The following is a 24,023-nucleotide window of genomic DNA, read 5'->3' as shown; positions in this document are numbered from 1 at the left end:
GTTAACATGAATCACCCAGGAGATGATACAGTAACAGCAATAGACATAACTACACCTCCTGGAAAGGAATGTTAAGTTACTGGGCACATAACAAGTAAACACAGCAACAAAAGTGAGCTGTGTTAGCTGTGATAAATTCAAACTAACACACTGATCCAACAGGCCGAACCTGAAGCATTTCCAAGGACAAAAAAAAAAAGAAAAAAAAGGCCAGCCTCTCAAAATCTCACTGCAGTCCTTCAATATGACTTTTCTGAAATGTTGCACTGCTTGCCATTTAAGCTCCTTGGAAGCATTCACTGCCCCCACCCCACCCCACCACCACCACCACCACCCCACCCCACACTCACCTCTCTCCATTCCCTGTTGGCTATTCCTTGAGTGTAGAGCACACAAACTGTTGAATTAGAAACAAGGGAGGGGAGAGAAACAGGGGAGGGTTAAAGTGATTGACTGATTAACAGTGAACAAATAATGCAGAGAAGTCAGCTGAGAGCGTGTTCTTTCCACAGACAACATGAGAGGAAAGCTCTCTAATTAAATGTCACTAGAACTTTGCTGGCAGCATAATGATATTTCAGAGAGGCAGAGAGGAGGGAGGGACAGGGAGGATGGGATGGGGTTAGTGGATGTTTGTGTGGGTGGAGGAAAGTCCTCCTTATTGACATTCGAGCATATCCGTCTTGGAGTGTTTTTTGATGACGGATCACTAGCGACAAGAGAGGAAGGTAATCAGCTGGCACTAAAATGACATTTCATTTGCATTCTAGCAGCCGTTACTGTATTCACACACGCCTGTCACATGGCAGCGACTCACAACTCTGAAATGCCCGGGGACTGGACATTTGCAAATCTGCTGTAATTGGTTAAATGTTTGTATAATGAAACAGTGAGTAGTTTTAGGATATTTTTTGTCATTAGCTAATAAAATATGTCATTATGTTTTGGTGCGTCTTATCTCTGTTCTTACTTCTTCTGCTGACTCAGGTCTCTCTAGGGATCAAGAGAGATCTCGATCTCAATGAGTTTACCTATTTAAATTAGGGTTACACTATGTATGTCTGTTTAGTAGGGGTGTAGCAGTGCAGAAAAGTAACATTTCAGTACATACATGTTAATTAACTGTTCTTTATGTTTTCGGTACAGTGAAAAAAAAAACATGAAAAACATTAAATTTCTATTAATTTATTTGTAAATAAACGTGTAATTGTAAACTTGTAGCCCAGTGACAGACTGGCTATGGTTAAGGCTAGATTATATTAATTTAGATCACAACGCAACATCCTGTACCAAACAGCACGGCACAAATACATGTACTGTTCCCTACATACAGTTTAGTAAACTGGGTTTTGTAGTACTAATAACAGCCGCTTGCACCAGTAGTTTTGTATTCAGACTTCAGTCAAGTTATAACATAGTGCAAGTCTTTACAGAGCAGTGATTTACTCATCAGTAAGTTAAAACAGGGCACATGACCCTTGTGAATAAAGCATAGAAAATAAATAAGTAAAAATTAGTAAGTAATTACAACAGGTGGCACCACAGAAATTCGTTTGTACAGATAACTCGTTCTTTACATACATTCACTGCCAGGTGTAAATATAGCGTAGCTAACTGAACCAACTCACAAAGCTAACGTTAGCTTGTTACTATATAACCCATTTAGATTGAAGGGGTAAAAGACATAGTGGAAAATATGGTTAATATACAGTATCTGCCATAACTCATTATCAAAATGCTGTTAATAATGATGTAAACTTGGCAAATTTGAAATCACATTTCACAAAAAAATGAAACAATATTCCTCAATTTACAACTTGTAATTCTAATAAAGTAAGACAAGCTAACTGACTAGGTTAGCTAGCTTCTCCTTTAACTCTCATCAATTAAGCAAATAATATTTTGTTCAACTTAAAGGAACTGAAGCAGGGAACAGTTTGTGCACGGTTGGTGATGCACAAAGCCTGGGTCCCACCGCTCAGCTCCAGTAAAACACCACCACGGGAGATGAACTGGACTCACTGGGGTTCGAGTAAAACTTGCATCGTTTTTTTGGCATTGTATGTTGTGGCATGTAATTGGCTGGTATAAGGCTTTGTGTTAATTAATAGCCTAGATGTATGAAACAAATCATATCTACAGTAATGTCTACATTAGCAGTGTAAGCATTGCAAATTCCTCCATAGTGACATTCAGTCGTATTTTTCTGATGGGGCACTAGAGTGTATTTAATGTTGGGACAGTGGAATTTACAAGTCCCTTGTTCAATATTCACATTGTATTGAATTCTGAGTCAGTTGTGAAGAAAATACTAGACATTAAATGTTAGACACAATGCATGATTGTGCGGCACTGTTGTAGTGAGTGGTGAATGATTTCAAACACAATGTTTGATGTAAATGTAATTAGATGTCCATATGACTAGTGTCAAGCTAAACACAGAGCGCTGAAGCTCAACCCTGTTGAGTGAAAGCTATTTTGATTACGTGCTGCCTTACAGGGTTTGAAAGCTTATAAATCTATTTCAAAAAGGTGAAACTATTTAAAGTAACATCAAAGCTCTAAAATAAAGCGGACACACTCTGTTCAGAACTACATAAAAAACAGAACTTGAGTTGAGCTTGTGACATCTGATTATGAAGGCAACAACTTCTACTGCACTGACATACATTATCATTAATTACAGCTCTAATTAATTGTAAATTTATGCCTGAGTTAGTGTATGAGCTACCACCAACTGATGAAATGACTTTTATTTTTTTAATTTAATCATGGACTCGTTAACGGTTGTGACTGTGAGTGAAAATCATCCTTGGTTTCAGAATCACCAGGCCTATCTGATGAATTCCTGACATTTCATCTTTTAGAATGAATCTCAGGTTGCGCCCAGATACATTATATGATTACTAATATTATGTAAAAACTGATGTTTTCTTCCGACTTCCAGCTATGTTGTAAATGTCACTGTTCTTGAGTGCAACACAAACAACAGGCATTCTGATTCCCCTGCGTCTGGTCTGGTGGCAGAACAGCTCAAACTTGCCATGTTTTGGGAGACTGTCAGTCTGGATGGTGTATACGTTGCACTGTGGATGATGTGCAGTGGGTTGGGGCTCAGCTGGTCGAATATACGGTCGTCCTTTAATCTTGCCACAAAGCGTCAGATAACACATGGTCTCTGCATTATTGTGCAAGGGAAAAAGCTATTTATCAATCACACACCCGTAAATAGCGATGCTCCTCACATCCGTACAGGCGCCCTTTCAACTCCTCCTATTCATCAGGCTGATGATGAGGGCAGGAACTTGACAATAGCACCGCTAACACCATCTCTGCTCTGAATGTAGGAGATACTGACGGTGCATACTTTGATAATGTGCCTGTCTGCTTAATGCCCTTTTCCAATCTGCTGAAGCACACTGATCAAAGCACATCCACATTCACACACATGTATAAACACACACAAACATGCACAAAACAGAAACACTGGATTGTTGTCCAGTTTTATAAGCTAATATGAATATGGTACATGAGCCTGCCTGAGGCCCTGGATGTGTGCACTTTTTGCATGTGTGTGTGGCTCTGCTGAGGCGATCTAATGCTGTGTGACTGGGGCCAGTGCTGTCAGCAGAGCAGAGACATGGACGCAGCACAAGTGCCTCCTTGCATAAACGTTGGGGCGGGCAGGGATGCTCATCCTCCTCTCCCACCGTCTGACACTTAAAGGTCCAATCGGCGATTTGTGGAGCTCATCAATTATGGGTTCACACACACCAACCAATGCTAAAAACACCACTGTGTTCGCTGTACAGCACCCAGGTGGCAGAGTGAAGAATATTTAGGAAATGAAACAATGTGATGCTGGAAAAACTGCATGTTAACCAAACCCTGGAAAAGTAGAGGGTAAAAATAAAATATAAATATGTTTCAACTTTATCATTTCAGCATAACTCAGAGTATTTTCCTCCCATCATGGTTATTTTTAGAGGGCTTTTAACCGACAGGACTGTCACAGTCTGTTACAGAAAACAAAGCAGGAACGACGGATGAAAACAGCAAGGAACTACTTCACAATCTTCCAGCTCGTCTGTGCACGTGTGCCTGAGTATGTGAGTATAAGAGGACCTGTTCTCAGCATCTAGTGAGGCTGGGTTTTATTTTCAGTTATCAACAATATGGCTGATAGGCAAATTTCTTTCATTATACAAATCAAAAAAGCTGCAGTTCTCAAATTCTAAATGTCAAAACACAAGCAGCCAAACATGAACTTCAATCAGAAACTACTGATTACTACTGAGGATCAGACTAGATGATATATATATTTTTTTTTTTTAGATAGTCACAGTATCAGATGTGACGATGATCACAGAGTCATAATCTCTCACTGTGCCTTGGTAATGATATTGATCATAGCTTGCACTCTTTCATAACTTGCGTAATGTACATAGGTGATTGTGAAGATATGACTGAGGGTCTCCGTAAGATTTAATTACAATTACAATTTAATTACAACTGTTTTGTCTAATAAGATGTTACGCAGCCAACTGCCACTAGCTGGGGCTGCAGACAGCAGTCCACTCAGGTGTTGGAAACCAGCAACAGTATTTTCATTTAGAAAATGAAAATAAGGTTGTATGTAGGCTGTGTCAGAATAAGCTGGTATATAACCACTCGATAGGCTTGGGCGATATCCAAGATTTAATATCCTGCCCACATATGGCGATGTACAATATTACTGCAATATTTGGGCTGGACAATAATTGTTATGTTATTGTATTTTATGTTTCAGGTATAAGTGACAGCAATTCACAGTTTTATTTGTCACGTGCCAAGGTACAATGTACTGTAAGCAAAGCTGTGAAATGAAGGCTGGACTCAGCAGGAGGGCGGACTGTTCAAAACTGTAAAAATATTCTGACCTAATGAGGAATATTGCATACGGTGGGAAATATTTCACGATATTCAATATTATCGAATTTCAGCTCCAGCTTACCACTCAACTACAGCAATGTGTAACTACATTCAGCACAGGTATGTGGGCGTTAACCTGCAAGGTAAGAAGGCTGCTGGCACTGGCACTGCTAACATTAGCCACACTCGAAACCACTATGACATCGTTTACACGCTGTGATCCCACTCAGTTTGTCTATTGAGGAGTCGAATAGTCAAGATTTTAATTTCCATTTAATCGACAGGGGAATTAGTCATGAGGAACATCCATCGTCGATACATCGAGGGGTTTCACACGTCCTGCCTTGGTTGTCTTCCACCATGATACACGACAGCTGTTGTGCCCGACACTAATTCTGTCGATTATCTGGTTGATATTGTGAAGTCTGATCCTGGCATTTCTAAACAAGATTATGAATCTGATTCAGACCGTGCAAGTTTTTGGTACTTGACAGTTTGATAGCCCTAGTATAATGTTGCCTTCTCTTTACAAGGAAAAACGCCTTTAGTCAGACACTTTACATTTCTTTATCGGACAAATTACTGTTAGATTCCACATTGAGCCTTTAAAAACCACTGGACCAGTTGCCAAAATGAACTCCTGCTGTCAAGGGAGTGAGGAGTGTGTATGTGTGAATGTGTGTGTTTGTGTGTCCTTTAATCTGTAGGAGGGAAGTGGCTGGTTTGTGTGTGAGGATGATCTGGCTTTCCTCACTCACGTTGGGAGCGGAGAACAGTGACGAATACGACCCCTGACATATGCAAATGTCTACTAATTCACATTAGCAAGGCAGAGCATGTGTGTGTGTGTGTGTGTGTGTCCGTGTGTGTGTGTCCATGTATGTGTGTCCATGTGTTTGCCCAGTTTAAATCTGCCTGAATATGGTGGATGTTTGTCTGTGGATATTTGTGTTTGTCTCCAGAATTGAAGGTGCTGAGAGCTGGTGTGTGTGTGTGTGTGTGTGTGTGTGTGTGTGTGTGTGTGAGTGTGTGTGTGTGTGTGTCAGGAGGTGAGCTTACTTGGATCAGACTTGGAGAACGTGTCTCTGTCCAGGAGATTTCTGAAAAACAAGAAAACAAAGAGACACATTGACATAAAAATTAATTGCACAGCTGTCCCACTTCAACAAAGAAAGTGAGAACTAGAAAGTTATTACATCATTAAACCTTGCCTAATTAGCTCTCTCACTACACTGGCAACTTGTTTACCCATAATCCTCCCCTGACTTGATTAACAAAAGCTATTTCATCCAGTCACTGCAGCAACATTAAACAGACTATAAAATTGAGCTTAAAGTGGGGCCCATTTATATTTCAAACATACAGAGAAAACAGCAGAAGAGACGACCTATTTTTCACTTTTTTGCACTCCCTGGGTGCCGGCAACAACAGTGGAAGCTGCCATCAAATTTACATGACATTCTGGTCTTCGCTCTTTGCATGGGGACGGATAAATGCACCGAAGAGTCCCACTGCAGAGCAGATGCTCGGCGCCACTGAGGTGCTCCACGGTTAAACAGCTCTGAAGGAATTAAATATGCACACAAATACGACAAGCCACAGCTGCCTGAGACTCGAGAAGAAAGAAACTAAGGAGCAGCCCGGGCTCTGGAAAGGGGAGACCCGGCCTGTTACGTCAGCACTGGTGGGCCTTTGTGGTTTTAACTGTGTCATTTGCTTACAGTGTCCAGGTCTCAGGGGGAGGTAGCCAGAAGGACAGGGACAAGCCCGACAACACCCAAAGGGACAGAAGTGAACCTTCACTTACTCAGCTTGTACTCCTGCCAAATCCTACATTAAAACCACATAAAGCTTTCATAGCACTAACCCAAAAAGACTAAATAATATGAGTGGCATGGCCATCAGCAGCAAGTCCAGCGGGATGATGCATTATCTAAAATCCAGTCTTGTAGAACTACTGAAAGCATTTTACAGCACATCTGAAGGTAATACAGACATAAGAGCTAAAACTATACTCATATAAAACTGATCTTGATTTAATCCATCAACCACACCACAACCACCAGCTTCACAAAAATACCATAGAGTTGAGTTATAATGTCTCTGAAACAGTGTCTATAATAAGTGACCAGAGCTGTTATCTGTGTCCTTCTCAGCATGTATGCATTTACTGTCCTTCATTCTCATTCGTCCTCTGAAACCTACTGTAGAGTCGCCTGTAAGTGAAAGAGTACTTCACCAATTCAAGGACTATTCCCAGAGTCAGGGGACTTGCAAAAGACAATTAAAAAGTATTTTCCTGTGTAGTTGAACAAGAGGTCCCTTCCCTTTTAGTAACTGCATGCTTGTTTAAAATCCCTGGCTACTACCCATGATGCATAGCAGCTGTTCCCTGGGCCCTCTCCTCACACTCATGCTCAGTTCTTTCAGAGGCAGTCCTGGCCAACAGAGATATCCTAAATAAAAACACACTATTGTGACAATAAATCATGTGCAAAGTCCTGATAATGAGAGATTGTTTCTTGGGGGAAACTTTCAGTTCATCCTGTGAATATGAGTGTGATGAAAAAAAAAACAAAAACAACTTATCGTATAATTGTATCGAGAACATTTCACAACAGGTTCTTACTTCTTTCCAAAATGACCCAAGTGAATATGTATATCTCACGTCTGTACTGACAAGATAACTTAATTGCAGCGCTATAACATATATAACGGTATAACGGTATCGTAGGTCGTACATAGGTTGCACATTTGAACAAATACCAATAGTGTTGCTCTTGTGGTGAAGACAGTCTCACATTTTATTTAGACACACAATACTTTAATACAGTAAGGATCTTCCTCATGTCTTTTGGAGGAGCAGGAGGAAGGTGCTGTCATGTACACAAACTGATGCACACACCAACTCACAACCTTACCAACGTCATACCTGATGACGGATACAGAAGTCATATTTTGGTTTGCATCACACTGAGCATATTGATAGAACAGGAAGAAATGAGTCATTTGATGGATTAAAGCCGTACAAATGTGTCACATTTAGGATCCATTGTACCTGCCATGAATTTAAGTTTACCTCAGCCATTAAGCTCCGTGCAGTAAGAAACAACAAACTTTTCACAGCCACTTTTAAAGCCTGCAGGGTGTGACTGATTCCTACAAGAGAGACTTTGTGCTGAGTATTAATTTAAGCTGTAATAATCACAGCAGCATGACTTTGTCCATATTGTTGCGCTGCTGCTGACAGAGAAAGCGAGAGAGAGGCGAAGGGCGAGAGTAGGGAAAGCGGCTCCTGCTATCATGCTAGCTGCGGGGTGAGCGCTCTGTCGCCCGTCCTGTCCTGCATGACAAGCAGTGAGTGTCTAGGAGCCGTTGATGGTTAGTGATGTATCTAGATCAGGCACTTGTGTTGTGCTGATCCCTGTGTGGCCCAGATGGTAAAACACCACGCTCTGCTGCTTCGCTGTCAGGGCACGCCCACCGGCCCCTTCCCCAGCTCTGAAACCTTAAATAAATGATAATAAGCGATGGAATTGGGACTAGTCATATCAGGGCTGTGTTTTGTGACTGTCGGAAAGTCTGAAAGATTGTGTAAGAGTGAGAAGTGGGCGACTTCACCTGCCAAATGGGATAAATATCCAATAAAAAGCAATACTGTACCCTGTTGGCTCCCTGAGGAGTATGAGTGGAGGCAGTGAACAAGATGCAGCGGAGGAAAGACGAGGAATAAAGGAGTCTAAGGAGTGTATGAAAGACGGCACGCAACTGTACGTGTGTGTATTTGCAGGCAGACGTGCTTACACTTATATGGATACGGGAACTTCCCCCTGATTCATGTGCACCCGAGGGCTTCCACCTGGCCCTGATAGAGGCAGGCGACTCTTTAAAAAGCCCTTTCCACCGCCGGCAGCCCGGGGAATGTCTGGGCGGTCCGAGCAGAGTGCTTCATCGTTCATCAAACATTTATGAGAGTGGTCCCTCCTCGACACCAGAATTACATTTGAAATCCCACCAGTTACATCACAGCCACCTAAACATGGCAGGAGAGCTTTAAATATCTGTATGTAAAGGAGGGAAGGGGGGGGGGGCATCTATGAGAGAAATTGAGATGTTTTCCAAGATGTGCTCTTTAAAAAAAAAGGGAACACTGAACATGCCTGCTTTCTGAGGGGTTGCACCCAGACGTGAAAAGAGGATCAAACAAGAATTCAGCGTAAGCACAGGCCAAGGGGAATCACTTCTTCTTTTCATATGCAGTAACTCTATATCTTGCATGTTACATTATTCCCATCACGTATAAGAAATTCCTTACATTCCTACATTTCTATACTGGCCCCACCACCACCAATCTTTATGTATCATTTTTCAGCAGATTTCAGCAGTCAAACAGTTTATACAATCCAGAAAGGGGTTTCCTTATTGTATCACAATTTTTTACAGAGCCCTAAGTATTTAGAAGGTGAGGCATGTTTCTATTAAAAGATAATCATTTCGTTTGTGTTGTTTTTTTGCAACCTACTGAGGTAAATCACCAAGTAAAGATCACTGTATATGCGCATTTAGTCTAGTTTCTGATTTAAAATAAACTTATTACAGAATACTTACAGCATTAGACAACAGTTAAATTGGCTACTTTTACAATTAATTGTTTAGTCATAAACTTCTCAAGAAATAATGAGAGGTGACACAGTCATGGTCATTTGAGTGCATTTTGATGCATTTTTCATTTTTCTCTTGATCAAAAGATTCATTAATAGACTCATTATTTCAGCCCTAACATGAAGTAGTTTTATTAAATGGACTAACATATAAAATGGCATGGTCCTCTCAAAGCACTGCACACCCACACAAGGCATTTGTGTGATTTCACCAAATTCTAAGAACAATGATAATGGTGTGAACTGTCCTACCATAACAGATGAAACACAGCTAACAAGAGGGTGAGGGAGCTGTCTGTTAAGCAGTCTGATGATGGAGGACACCGACACAGCAAGCAATGTAAAAAGCTCTGAACAGGGAATTCCCTAGAGAAACTTAAAATCTTCCATCAACGCTGCAACTGTCCTCCATTAACATTTTTACCACTAACTTTTATCGTCTGATAATATAGAATAAAAAATGATTTTACTGCATCAAACAGCCATCAACACTTTCTTTACCAATTTCCCACCATTCAACTTCCTCCAAATAACTTCACACATGCTATGAGATGGATGTGAGTGCATGCATTTTTTGCCTGGGTGGTCCTGCGGGATTGTTGGCTTTAACCCTGGCAGGGTTAGCGCCGGCTCACTGAACTCGACGGGAGCACAAGTAGCAAGAAAATGTTCTCAGCAAGAAAACCTCCTCACCGTCTTGTTTCTTAAAAGTCAGAAAGCTCTCTCACTCCCATCGTGTAACCTCACGCAAGTCCACATGGTTGACATTTGCCATTGTGCAGGTTTGCTTACTGTTGTGTGCAGTGGCAGTCTGTGGAGCTATAAACTAGCTAATCAAAGAGGCCTCCGCTGCGAACGAAGGCGCAGTAATGAACAGCAGATGGGAGGATAACACCAGATCAATAAGGTCAATTGAGTCTGAAGACAACTCTGAGCTTTTCTGATCAATCCAGCTTTGAAGCACCGTGGACACGCTCTCAACGCCCAACGATTTTCCCAGATTCTCTGTGTTTGAATGTGTCTTCAGGGGACAATGGTGTGCTTCCAGAAATGAGCCAAAGGAATCCACATGTACTGAGAGAAAGTCACCACATCAGCAGTCCATGTACATTTCACCACAGAAAAAAGGCTTCTGAAGTTACTTTGGAACAATGACTTTCCACAACATGACTGCAGGAGCAAAATCCTTATTGCGCCTTATTGAGTCCTGTTTCATCCATTCATATCTCTTCCTAGATCTTGGAGATCAGCGCTCTACTTCACCCATCAAACCACTGGGTGTGTTCAGGGTTTCACTGTAAATCCTTTGTGGCTCCATTTTAAAATTATTGTTCAGCCCTGACAATAACATTTTCCTGACATTGATGTGAAACATCATCAAACATGCTTACGCTCATATAAACGCTGCATGATTCAACAGGTGTACCCTAAACTTCATCTCTTCAGCACTGCTAAAGTAATGACTACTGCATCCATGCTTACTTCAAGTAAGAGCAAAATAATGTGCATATTACAACTCCAACCAAAGCTGGATATACAGTTAACAGAAGGAGTTAATGGAAGACCCACTGTAGGCATATGATAAGCCTGTATCATGCTTTATATTACCCTCAGAAACTACTTCTACTTTTCTACTCAACTGGAGTTCCAGGTCTTGTTACAGGAGTCTTGTTACTGAATGTGTTTACGTTCACTCATACAGAACAGTGATCATAGTGAGCAGAAGGTCAGCAGTGTAATCGCTATGTTAGATGTCTTTCAATGAAAAGGAGAAGACAACTGAGACGCTTTCTTTAACTTCCTTAATGTTGTCTGCACTCTCAACAAACTCCAGTGTCATCAGGAACATAGTTGTCCCCACTTTCTGTCTCCACAGGGTTGGGTATTTTTCGATCCTCGATAGTATCAAACAAATTTGGTACGTCCATAAAAGTATCTAAGTTTGATACGAAGCCCTATCTGCAACACACAAGGCTTTGGCAGAGAAACGCAGGGTCATCTGGAAAAAAAAGTTAAATCTGGCTCAACTTTTGCTGCAATGCAACATGTCATCTGGCAAGGTTCTGCATTTTCCAATGAAATACATGGAAGTGCACATTCCTGGTGGATTACTTTGTGGCATGAACACTGTATTTCTTCTGTTTACCTCATGATGCTCGCAATGAAAGATAAAATAATTGCCACGATAAATTGTAAAATCCAGTCTGTGAGTATTATAAAACCACTGTGCAGTGCTAAACGCGTTAATCTGCATTTTGCATGTGAACACATTCTAATTGCATTTTGATGTCAGTTTTGTCAAAAGCCCCTGAACAATGCAGACTTCAGCACCTGTCTTGGCTCAACCTTCATACAGTGCAACTGTTCTCAGATCTGATGCTGTTGTAGTATTCCAGGTGTTCTTCTCCGTCAGGACGTTTTCATTCTAGCAGTCTCATTAAGGACTCATCAGTACTGTGTAACTGTGTCTGCAGACATCTTAACTCAAATGGAACATCTGGATATACAGAGCCCTAACAACTGTTTTGTCTTTTGTATCTCGTTGTGAGGTCATATGACCAACACTTTATACTGGATATTTATGTTAGGCTGTAGCATAACCTCTAGATGTCATGTGCATAATTTTACAAACATGTGGATGTAACTTCTGTGAATTTGAACAAAAAGTAGATCATATGATATTCTTACATATTGTTTTGGTTGTTGAGGCTGAAACTAATCATGCACTATAGAAGCTACGATTTACTGTATATATCTTACAGCATGGTCCAGACAAAGCATCTATTGTCTAATCATCATCATTTCTCAACATGTAAGAACAGAGACCAACTCCAGACACTATAAACGCACTCTTATAACCACACTCTCTCTTACATACAACAAAACTACAAACCCTACATTAACTGAAGAGCATTAGAGATTTTGACTTTAAATACTGTACTTCATAATGTATTTGTTGCTGGCTCTGAAAGTCTGAAAGTCATTCATTATTTTGATCTTAAAACACACAATCTGCATAAAACTCACATATTGTTCTCAGTAGAAAGGCATCAAACACTGGACACTACTCAACATGATGTCTTCAAATCACAGAGATGGAGGAGAGTGGCTATGCAAAAGATGAAAGCAGAAGAACAGAGGGGGCAGGAGGTGAGGTGGTTAGTAATGTGATGGAGCCATGTCGCTTCTCTGAGGTAACCAGGTGAAGCTACAGTGGCTGGCTGGTGCCTTAATTAGGCTAAATGACTGCTTCAAAAACTCATTAATACAGCCACTCACCATGACCCCCACTGGGCCTCCTGCGGTTCGGACCTGCCACCTGAGACCAACTTGATCTGTTGGTTTTATGCTCTTTGCTCTGTTTCACCTAAATGGTGCCACATTTGTACGACCAAGAACCTTTCAGGGAGAAAAAGCAACACTGAGAGGATGAAGTGAAGGGGAAAGCAGGAAAGTCAGTCTAGTCACGTTTCAATCCTCCTAGTTTCACTAAAGTTGATGGAACTTGAAGTTATACTTGGTTAGTTATTAGCAAACAAATCTACCTGATAATTAAAGTGGAATCAAGTGGAAATGTATGAGAAGTTACAGTTTGAAATTGAGATAATAGATAAAGCAAACAATAGGTATAAGAAAAGAAAGACAAAGAACAAATTACTCAAAGGAAAAAAAATTAAAATTGTATAAACAAACTACGTGGAGGATTTTCTGCAGCCTCGCTGCTTTGAATTTATCCTCCCTCATTACAAGACAGTTGCTGAGTTTCATTTCACGTTCTTCCACATTCACACTTTCTGAGTACATAAGTGTGTTCACATTGACAAGTATGACAATATTCAGTGCACTATGAGTACCTGAATGGTGCACTCAAAACAGTTAAAAAGTTGAGTGTGAAACACTTTGACACTTCTTCAACCGTCAGTGTATTTTCAAACTTGTGAAGACAGCGACCAAGTGAGGAGGACACGTCTTTTTTAATTTGGACTGTTGGTCAAACAGTTCACCTTGGAAATGGGAAATTGTGATTTTCACATTTTTTTGACCTTTTAGTGAATAAATGATTAAGCAGCTAATTGAAATAATAATCAATAAACTAACTAACAATGAAAATCCTTAGCCACAACCCTATTTAAAATTTCTCACATTCAAACACTGGTACTGAAGATGATTCCACAACGACCTCGTCAGGCTTAGATGTATGTGTCTGATAAAGCTGCATGTTACTGGAGTAACGTTGGCTGCTGGTGGCCCAGAACTGAAACATAAGAAACCTGCGCACAGGATTCCTTCTCTGCTCCAACAAGTCTTTCTGTCTCTTTCTTCACCTTCCTCGTGGAAAGTGCAACATCGGCTGTGACACATCGACCGGCCTCTCAGCAGGTCAGCGTCCGGCTTCAATACAGCCACATCACAACACGTCAATTCTTCGACGGGATACACTTCCTACCTTTTGTGCCCAAAGGTCACGGCTATCTCTCCGCTGTGGACCACTCAGATCAGAAGACGGCCACACCGACGTGAACACCGTCATCTTTGTGCACAAACATTCTTCAGGGACCGACCATCTGCAGGATTAATTTGATTCTGCAGCTTGAGGCCTGCTAGGCTCGCTGCTTACTATCCATGTGCAAAACTAAACTCCAGTAAGCCAAGTGTGTCTCATCAAGGCCTTGTGATCAGGAGTGATAGGCGTTCATCAGTCAAAGGGCTGCATACTGTCGCAGCAGACAGCAGACAGCAGGCAGGATTTTCTTCTCACTGATGCACAATATTGGACTTGAGTTAATCAATCTGTCACTTCTTCTGCTTGACTACACACGTGATGAGTCCGGCGATGGTTTGGATTTATTGAGTGAAGGGGGGCTTTCACTGAAAGAAGGGATCTATCTAGACTGAATGCTTCAATAGCTCTGCCGACACGCAGAGACACCGAAGTGGGAAAATCACACCACCCACCAGCTCAGGGCTGGTAAATTCTGTGTTGGTGGGGCTGCTGAAGGTGTCGACTCTGTCTTCACCTCAGGTGGCTAAAAAAAACACTTTTTTATGATTATTTTCTGTTTAAAAATATAATCAAACTAAATGATTCAGCAATAGATGTGTCTGTCAAATGGAGGAAACTATATCTGTTCTTTGATGTTAAGGATCAAAACAGGAGAGCACTGTTATTCAGGATCATTGTTTCAACTATAAGTGCGTCAGTGAAACTTACTTTTAACACCACATGTGAATCTTTGTCAAAGCTTTGTCAATTACAGCCGCAACACATTGTCAATTAATCAATGAATTGACTGACAGAAAATTAATATGCAACTATTATGTTCATTTTCAAGCAAAAAAAAAAAGCAAACATTTTAAAGTTGCAGCTTTGCAATTGTAACAATATGCTGTTTGTCTTGATGTCACTGAATATGATTAAGTTTTGCACTGTTGATTGGACACAAGACATTTGAGGATTTCACATTGGGCTTTAGTATCATGGTGGGTGTCATGTTTGTGTTATAGACGGAATGATTAAACCATTCATCAAGAGAATATTCATTTGTTGCAACTCTAATGCATATAGTTTAAACTGTGACTCATTACCAGGTTGAAAAGTAGTGCCCACGCTGGTTAAAAGTTTCAATACCGTTGCACTCCCAACCACACCCAACAGCGAAGTGCTGGTGTACTGTAGGGCTGTTACGTTTCCTCCAAAATTCAAACTGTTCTTCGAACATGTAAAAATTATATGATATTATTCAAACTGTAATGTAAGGTTTTCGATCTCAAATTCTAAGCTAATCAATAAGAAGTATCAAGGCCATGCTGATTGGATAATCACAACACCAAAGCATCTGAAAATCATTGTGTGGAAGTGTTTCGAGTTCTACAATGTTGATGGTAAAGTCACCAAAGATAACAACAATATACATGTCCAGGTTGCATCACAATCTCCAAACACATAATGCAGTTGTATAACTCCACATACAGATGGCCACACATGCATTAAGACTGACAGTTCACTGTCTCTCACACTCAAGTTTGAATCACTTCGAATGTGTTACGTGTTAGTTTGAATGTGGTCAAACTTGACTTTTTGAAAAGTGACAGCTCTAGCGTACTGACACTCCCTGGAGTACACCTCTACAACCCTGCTGGAGCACAGCAAGAACAAGGTTTTCAGCTTTCACAGTACTCTGGTGATTTAGTATTGTAACAGTAAGGGATGTGCAAAAGTCAGGTCAAAAAGAGTGAAGGGTCAGAGTAAAGCACAGACCAAGATATCCTGGCTTTTAGTCCCTCGTTATGGTTCACAGAAGTTGCACTTTCTTGTTCTCTGTCATTTTGATGAACAGGGTCATCAAAATCCTTTCATAATGTATCATTACCTCTCATTCAATTTTAATTTTGAATGGTAATGAGAGCCTATTTAATAGTATTTAATTTCCTTAAACAATTCAGATTATGCATTTAGAAGGGCATGGAGGGAAAAGATGAACAGAGACACGACCATGCGCTGACTTTTCATGTCAACACCACACGAAGCAGTTGAATATAATCTGTCAAAATGAAGGAAATTATTTTGCCACCGTGATCCCTGATTGCCCATGGCTCCAAAATTTCTGAATACTAGATTTCCCATAATGCAAACAGTGTCTTATAGTGTCTTTCATTTAGACCTTCACTGCCTGGTAAACACTAATGCTTTTTAATAACCACACCTCCAGGAACCTAGTAAGAATAAGTAACCTCTATAAGCTCATCCACAGCCACCTAAAGTTTTGAGCAGACAAACAAAATGCACTTCTCCTATTGATTTGAACTAAATATCTCCAAATCTTGGGGCATAATATCAAAACTACCTGTGCAGATGTGTATACACTTAACAGTTTATTAGGTGCACATAGCTAAAGCTAGTTTTCAGGTTGAAATAGCAAATATCGTAGCAGCAGTCCTCTCACCCCAAACCTTCCAACACAATACATGGTATTAGCTCAGAAACAGAGCATTACTTAATGGCCCTATGACTCAAAACTCCATTACAACCATTAAAGAAACGTAGCAATTTGTAACTTCACTGCCCATCCATCTGTTTTCTTTAACTACGTGTTCCTTCTCACAGTCACGTGGGCCAGGGTTATACATAAAGTCTGCATGTGTAAGACCAGCATTTTGTGAGAAAACAGGGATGAGTCATTACTCTTAACAGAAGAGCATCTCTTTAAAATAACTTTTTTTTTCTCAAGATGGTGGCTTCCTCATTTTGGAAGAAAAATCTTCACAGGCTCTGATCTCAAAATCAGTAAGGTCATTACCAGGATGGCTTCGTTGGTCGAGCCATCATCAGATCTTTATCTTAGACCGACATAAAACAGCCACAGCTGCTCGGTCTCCTGCAGCAACTCACTGATTTTAGGTCAGAGAAAACACATTTTTTCTTCTGTCCATTATGTGTCTCAGAACAGGTGTACAAGACTTAGTTTTCAATCAAAGTATAATTAACAAAAAAGCAAAACTCACCTTAATAGAGCTAATTAATTGTAACCGAAACAAATATTACAACATTTCCGACGAGTCTTAAAAATACTTTTATAATATGATATAAATATATGATATGATGATATGATTTTCTAACATTATAATATAGATGATATTTGGGGATGACTCAAAGTGCTTTTAGAGCTTAAATGACTAGTTGATTGTTTTGTGACAGACAATTAAGCAGCAACTATTTTGATAACTGATTAACCGTTTGACTAATGTCTCAAACAACATTGCCAAATACTCTCTGATTCCAGCCAATCAAATGTGAGGGTTTGCTGCATTTCTTTGTCTGATGTAGGGGTTCAATTAAATATCAGTGGCTGTTGGAAAAAATAAGAAATTTGATTTTGTAACTTTGGATTTTGAGAAGTTGTAATGTGACATTTTTCAATTATTTCTGATATTTTGTAGAGATACTATAATGATTAATTAATTAACAGGTAGCTACTGTACATTACAATATTAAGATATGCAAAATCCCGAACAGAGTATAGTCTGTTATACCATTATTGGTATTGTACTGATGGGTAATGGGTAAAACCTGAATAAATGAGTGGAGACACATATGAATGCTTCCATACGTGACAGGAGAGCTCACTGGATGGTTTGATTTTTGGCTGCAACTAATAAATAATTTTCTTAATTAATCTTCAGATTATTTCACTGCCTACCTGTCTGGTCTACAAAATAGTATAAAATAGTGAAAAATGTCTATTACAATTGCACAAAGTGCAAGTTGTATTGTTGTATTGTATATTGTATTAGTGCAAGTATTCAAATTGATTATTTTGTCAATTGTCTTTGACAAGAAGACCTTTAAGTGCTCGTAATAGCAACCCCATGACAACCAGGCAAACTCCATCTGCTGATGAAGCTCATGAGATGCCGTTGAAAGCTTCAGAACAGCTATACTATAGACCCTGGCTGAGATGTTTTTGTAAACTGTTGCCAAGTGAAGAAAGAACTTTCAGCTTCCCTAAAGATTTACTATCATAGAAATGTAAAAAAGCCACACTCCCAAATGTTTGGCTTTTTTGCTTGAAAAATGACTTTTAACAACTACTCAGTGATCAAAACTGTTGCCATTTAATTTCCTGTCAATAATCAGTCAATTCTGTTTTAATGAACATGATGTGAAATGTTATGGCATTCACTCTCATTTCTCAGATCTCCTTTAAAACAAAAACTTCGGGAGAGATTTTGGAGTGACATGTTGGCAACACTCTCCACCATCATCATCAAAACAACAAATGAGGGAATGTCTGTCAGAAGATTCGTGTTCATCCCTCCAGAGAGCTGAAGGATGTATGCTAAAGAGCGCTGAAGTAGAGCTAAAACACTTTATCAAATAATCATCAAAATCAACCGAATATTAATCAGCAACAGTGTTGCAAATATATTCCCTAGTTTCTGCTCCTTAGTAAAGGATATTCTGCTTTTTTTGTCTTTTGTGATCATAGAATCAATATCTTCGCTTCTTTTGTCCAAGCAGGAGTCCAAAACTCCAGTTTAAGACATCATCTTACACTTTAGGAAATTGTGATTTGGCATTGGTTACCTTGTGTTGTCAGTTATCTGTATAATACTCGGCTCTGTGCATGTACAGAAGAGGATAGATATCTAGAAGGTTGATGGAAGATAGATGGAAAATGGCAAACACAGTTATTTCCATTATCTGTTTATATGACGATTATTTTTTGTGTTAAATCGATCAACCACTCTATGAAATATAAGAAAACAGTAAGAAAATCTCCATCATAGTTTCCCAGATTCCAAGTTTGTCTGACAAACAGTCTAAAATCCAAAGAAAAAGCAACAAATCCTCAGAATGGAGGAGCTGAACCAGAGAATGATCTGTGTCTTCAATTGAAAACTGACTGAAATGATCAAAATAGTTGCTGATAAATTTTCTGTGGATCAACTAATTGATTAATCAAACAACTGTATCAGCTCTAAGTTGGATAGATAAGATAGATAGATATAGATAGATAGATAGATAGATAGATAGATAGATAGATAGATAGATAGAAATTAAGATTAATAAGTAAATATATGAAATGTATTCAATTCAATACATAAGCTGTGAATAGGAAAGTCTACTGCAGGTGAGTCTGATGAGCCAGTATTATCCAGAACTGAGTCCCTCCGTCCCACCCCCTTACTTTCTATCTCCCTCTACAGTGTATCCCTCTCCTCTCAGTGTTCAGGATGACAGGAGTAGAAATGCTGCTGCCGTTGTAAAACTGCCACAGTCTGGACCGACCGTTCACGCATCCAGTCTCCATGCAAGAAATCCTCAGAAAAAAAACACTAATTTGTGAAATATTACATTAAGTGACTATTTACATACACTCCCACAGCTCTGCATGTGGCAGCTGTGTCAGAGCTCGGAGATGTGAGAATACAGCAAAGATATGTCAACTCTGACCTCCCTGGCGATCATCCAAAGGCAAACTATTGCCCACAGACGCACAAATTTCCCTTCATCTCTTCGTTTGAGTCCTTATTTTATCATTCTTTATCCACATCAGTGATACAAAGACAAACCTGACCTTTTAAAAAGACACAGTCAAGGCTAAAATCAATGACAGTAAACTGTCACTTGCAATAAAAGTGCGTTTGTTCTCCACTACATCCAACCACCACAGTGACCCACAGTTACTCCCTGCCAAGTGTCAAATGTCAGAACAATATGGATAATGTCACACTCGTAAACATGTCCTCTGTATCTCTAACAGCAGCAGACAATGTGACAAACCAGCGGCAGTTTGTACTCACCTACAAGAAACCGTTAGTTCAACTTTGGTGGCAGGTATCGCAGCGGTGAAAGGGTCTGCGTCCCCAATACACGCCATATTCATCGAGCTGCTGCTTGGTCGATCACAAATCGCCCCGTATCCAGCGCCTTAACGGCGACATGAGAGGAACTGAGAGAAGAGAGAGGGATGAATGAACACAAAGCTTGGCAAGGAGGAGACAAAGAGACGTTTGTTGTCTTGAAGCGAGGAGCACCGGAGAGTGAAAACACGGACGCGGAGCTGCAGCGCGTCGGAGTCGCGTCTCTGTGCGCCTCGGTGCTCCGGAGGAGAGGAGGGTTGCGAAGGGGCGGGAAGACACACACACACACACACACACACACACACACACACACACACACACACACATCTAGGAGACAAAGATAACGAATACTTTCTGTTTAGAGTTAAGGTCAGTTTCAGTTCAGGTTCAAGGTTTGGACATTAGATTAGGCAATTTTGGTCAAGTGTAGATTTGTTTAAGGTTGGGGTGATTAATAATGAGAAAATCAGATGAAGGCAGAAACAGCAGTTATACACATGCTAGCCATATTAGCCGCTCTGAGAGGCTGTTTCATCTTAGCTTAAATTCCGGTCATTAAGTAACCTTTGGTTTCTCTGAAATATTAAGAACCAGGGTCATTTAAAAACACTTACCATTGTTCTAACGGTGTTCAGCATTGTCAAACACAGAAACACAAAAATGTTCTATTCGCTAAACGATAAAAGTATGTCCAGACTCAATTCAGTTTCTTATCCATTAAACTAGCCGGCGGCCATTTTTTTTGTGTGTTTTTACAACCCTCTGGATTTTCAAACTTTCAAACATTGCAGGTTCTCAGAAATTCTTTTAGAGAAACATGCCAAATATGTGTAAATATGAGAGGCACAAGTAGGGCTATAGGCACAGCAACACAATGACAAAGATAAGATCTTTAACAGGTATAGGCTAGCTAGTAGACTATTTAGGCTACCATCTTATTTTGGTGTGTTAGCATGGTAATATTTGCTAATTAGCTCTAAAAACAAAGTAAGCTATATCTGAGGCTTATGGGAATGTTATTCGTTTTTCAAGACATTTCACTCAAACCACAACATTCAACCTGCAGGTGGCGCTAGAAGAAAAGTCAGGGGCTTATCAAACATCACTTAGCTTCATACTCTGGGGACCATGAATGTCCATACAAAATTCCAGGGCAATCTGTCAATATATGTTGAGATATTTCAGTCTTGACCAAAGTGGTGGACCAACTAACAGACCCACTGACATTGCAATGACATGTGGTTGCATGTCGAAAGAAAAAAAAAAGTCAGCATTACAATAACAAAGGGGCAAAATTACGCTTAGGGTAAGGGCTGGGGGCTACTAAATGTAGTATGTCAATCAGTGAGTATGTAAGTATATGCAACATCTATTGTATTGGGGACAGTGTGGGGACAAAAATCCGGCCCCTACAGGGTTTAACATTTATTTTTGGGAAAGTGTCAAGTTTTTGGTTGAAGGTTATGGTTAGGGTTAGTTTAAGGTATATGGATTGGGTTTGGGCATGTAGAGGCTATGGTTAAGGTTGTGATAAACCTCCAGGGTCTTCAGTGTGTGTCCAGGTTTAATGCTAATGATTGAGGAATGAGGAACCTGCCTTCAAGAGGACCCACAGAAGAGGACAGCCTTCAGACAGCTGACGAGAAACTGTATTTAAAGTTGAAGAAGTAGATTCTAAGAAAACAGCCACAACAGATCTGCAGGTGGTTGGTAAGGTTGTTGATCAATAAACTCCTTATTGGCTGGGAGATTCGTGCATTTTAAAGCTCACACTTAGGACTTTTTTGGAACAACTGCTTTCTTTACCTCTTTTCTTTTCTCTCTCTTAATGAAAATGAGATTGTTATTTTTGTCTGATAATTCAGCAGGGTATGAAAAGTGAAGAGGCCCATTGTTGTTACAATTAAATGATCTCTTTTCCCTGCAGTATTTTGACGATAACTCAAAAAAATTTGCTAGTTTGTTATTTAATAACTGTAAAGTTATGAGTTTCTCTAATCATGTTGATGGGGTTGAATTATCAGTTAATTTCCACCTCATGCATTCTTTGAAATATTAAGGTAACTGATATTAAAAAGTTGAAAATAAAAAAGAAAGTTGGTTTTCCCTCCATTAAAATATTAGGATCATTCAGGGAAGACCCAGATGAGTCATCCTTGTGGGTGGGAGAAAACTCAATTATAAGTGTTTGGAGTATAACTGGAAAGCAATAAAACTAACAGTCAACTTAAATATTCTAATCAGTTGAGGGACGATGTAAACTTTTAAATGATTTGAGACGTGCAGTGTCTTATGAGACTGAAAGTATCTATAGGTGACAGATAATGAACCAAACACAAAGCAAAAGTAATCTTGGATTCATCAGGTTTATTATTATTATTCTGATAATAACTGCACCTTGTACAGCGCAATTGATTTTCTGCCCACTTGGAGTGAGCTGTTTCCTTCAACAACTGTCAGGTAAGAAAAAGGTGTCACATGAGCTGAGGCCAGTGTCAGCGCTGAAAGGGTTAGGGTTGATGACGCTGTGATTGGACAGCAGTGAAAAGTGTTACACTGAAGACAGATGACAAAACCACCTGAGCCAAACAAACTCAATTAATCAACCCAGCATGAACCAGAGAGCTAAAACTGGAAATATGTGTGTCAGCTCCAGTTAGTCTGAAGAAATGGACATAAAGTTCATTCTGCAGGTCAAACACCTGTTGGGAGAGCTGTGTGTTTTTTATATGGGGTGATATGGGTCTCACTAACTCATATGTTCCAGCCTGTAAATAATTGTTGAGACATTTGACTCCAAAAGCACACATTTCGACCTCATCTTGGTGCAAAGTCAGAGTCCAAAGTCAGAGGGCTTGATGCTCTCAGGACCACGGATGTCTGTACAACATTTCATGGTAATTTATCCAATGGTTGTTGAGATATTTCAATTTGTACCAAAGTGACCCCTCAGAAGTAAGCAGCTGCTGCTGCTTCTCCTCATCACATACTGAGCAATTTTCCTCCTGACCTGTTTGAATGATTTTTATTAAACAGGGAAAACTAGCTGGTATTTTCCACTGAAGACAAGACTAAGAGCCTTCAACAAAGCCAAGGCTGATGGGAATGTCATTAGTTTGGCAGGTACAGTATTTAGTCGTAAACCATTGGGCTATGATGGTGCTGGGTAAAAATAAATTAAATCGTCAAAGTCATAAAAAGTCATCCTGAGGGGGACATTAATATCTGTACCAAATGCTAAAACAGCCTCCACTCCTCTGGGAAGGCTTTTCTTAACATTTTGGAACCAGACTGCAGCAAATTGCTCCAATTCAATCACTAGAGCATTAGTGAGGTCCAACACTGAGGTTGGATGATGGTGCTAGTTGAGATCTTCCACACACAAATCTGGGAATACTATTTCTTTGGACCTGGCTTTGTGAATTGGAAAAGTGGTGAAAGCAAACTATTAAAAGGTTTATGGACTTTTGATGATAGTGTCATACATGCCGTCTACATGGCATTTCAAGCCTATTCTATGTAAGATAACAAAAGTCTCTCTCTCTCAGAACTGACACCACAATCTTTCTGCACATCAGTATTTAACCCATGGAGTCACTTTTGGGACGAGTGAGCTGAATTTCAGAGCAATTATCTGGCTAATTTGCTGCCTAACTACACTACAGCTGTATCTGAATTCAGCACCTGGGAGCTCACATTGCATAGAAACAATTTCAAGATGATCCGATTCCCATTTGCCTCAGACAAGTTAGAAAAAATTGAATTAGAAGTAAATGACCAATATGAATTCAATTGATTTTATCTTTTTGAGACTTTTAAATCCAGGTAAAACACAGAGAGAGAATGAGCGTAGAGAGAGTTGGAAGCACCTCGCTAGAGACACAGTAGACATTTGAAAACCTGATCAAGTGTGAAAACAGTGAAGAATCAGCTTCACACATTTAATTACTGTTTTTGCAGACTGCAGTCATTGACAAGTACACCATGTTCGAGATGAGGAGGTCTGTTGGGCTTTTTCGAAAATAAAGGTAAAAATCATCTGCATATAAACACCTTTTAATTGTGATTCTAAAAGAACACACCTTA

General features: G+C 39.9%; 1 protein-coding gene across 1 annotated transcript in view; it reads right to left on the bottom strand.

Annotated features, from left to right (window-relative positions):
- Positions 1-20,158, bottom strand: part of LOC130176871 (copine-8-like) — a 64,271-nt gene extending 44,113 nt beyond the window's left edge. The window contains exons 1-3 of the mRNA XM_056388266.1: positions 19,878-20,158; positions 5,971-6,011; positions 351-397 (exon numbers count right to left, since the gene is read on the bottom strand). Of these exons, the coding sequence (XP_056244241.1) occupies positions 351-397; positions 5,971-6,011; positions 19,878-19,960 (171 nt within the window). The 5' untranslated portion in view covers positions 19,961-20,158. The remainder of the gene's footprint in view (positions 1-350; positions 398-5,970; positions 6,012-19,877) is intronic.
- Positions 20,159-24,023: the final 3,865 nt, after the last annotated feature.

The sequence above is a fragment of the Seriola aureovittata genome, chromosome 10 (assembly GCF_021018895.1).
Source record: "Seriola aureovittata isolate HTS-2021-v1 ecotype China chromosome 10, ASM2101889v1, whole genome shotgun sequence".
In the NCBI taxonomy this organism is placed as follows: domain Eukaryota; kingdom Metazoa; phylum Chordata; class Actinopteri; order Carangiformes; family Carangidae; genus Seriola; species Seriola aureovittata.
Note: the sequence above shows the minus strand (reverse complement) of the source record. Positions and strands in the feature narration are given on the sequence as shown.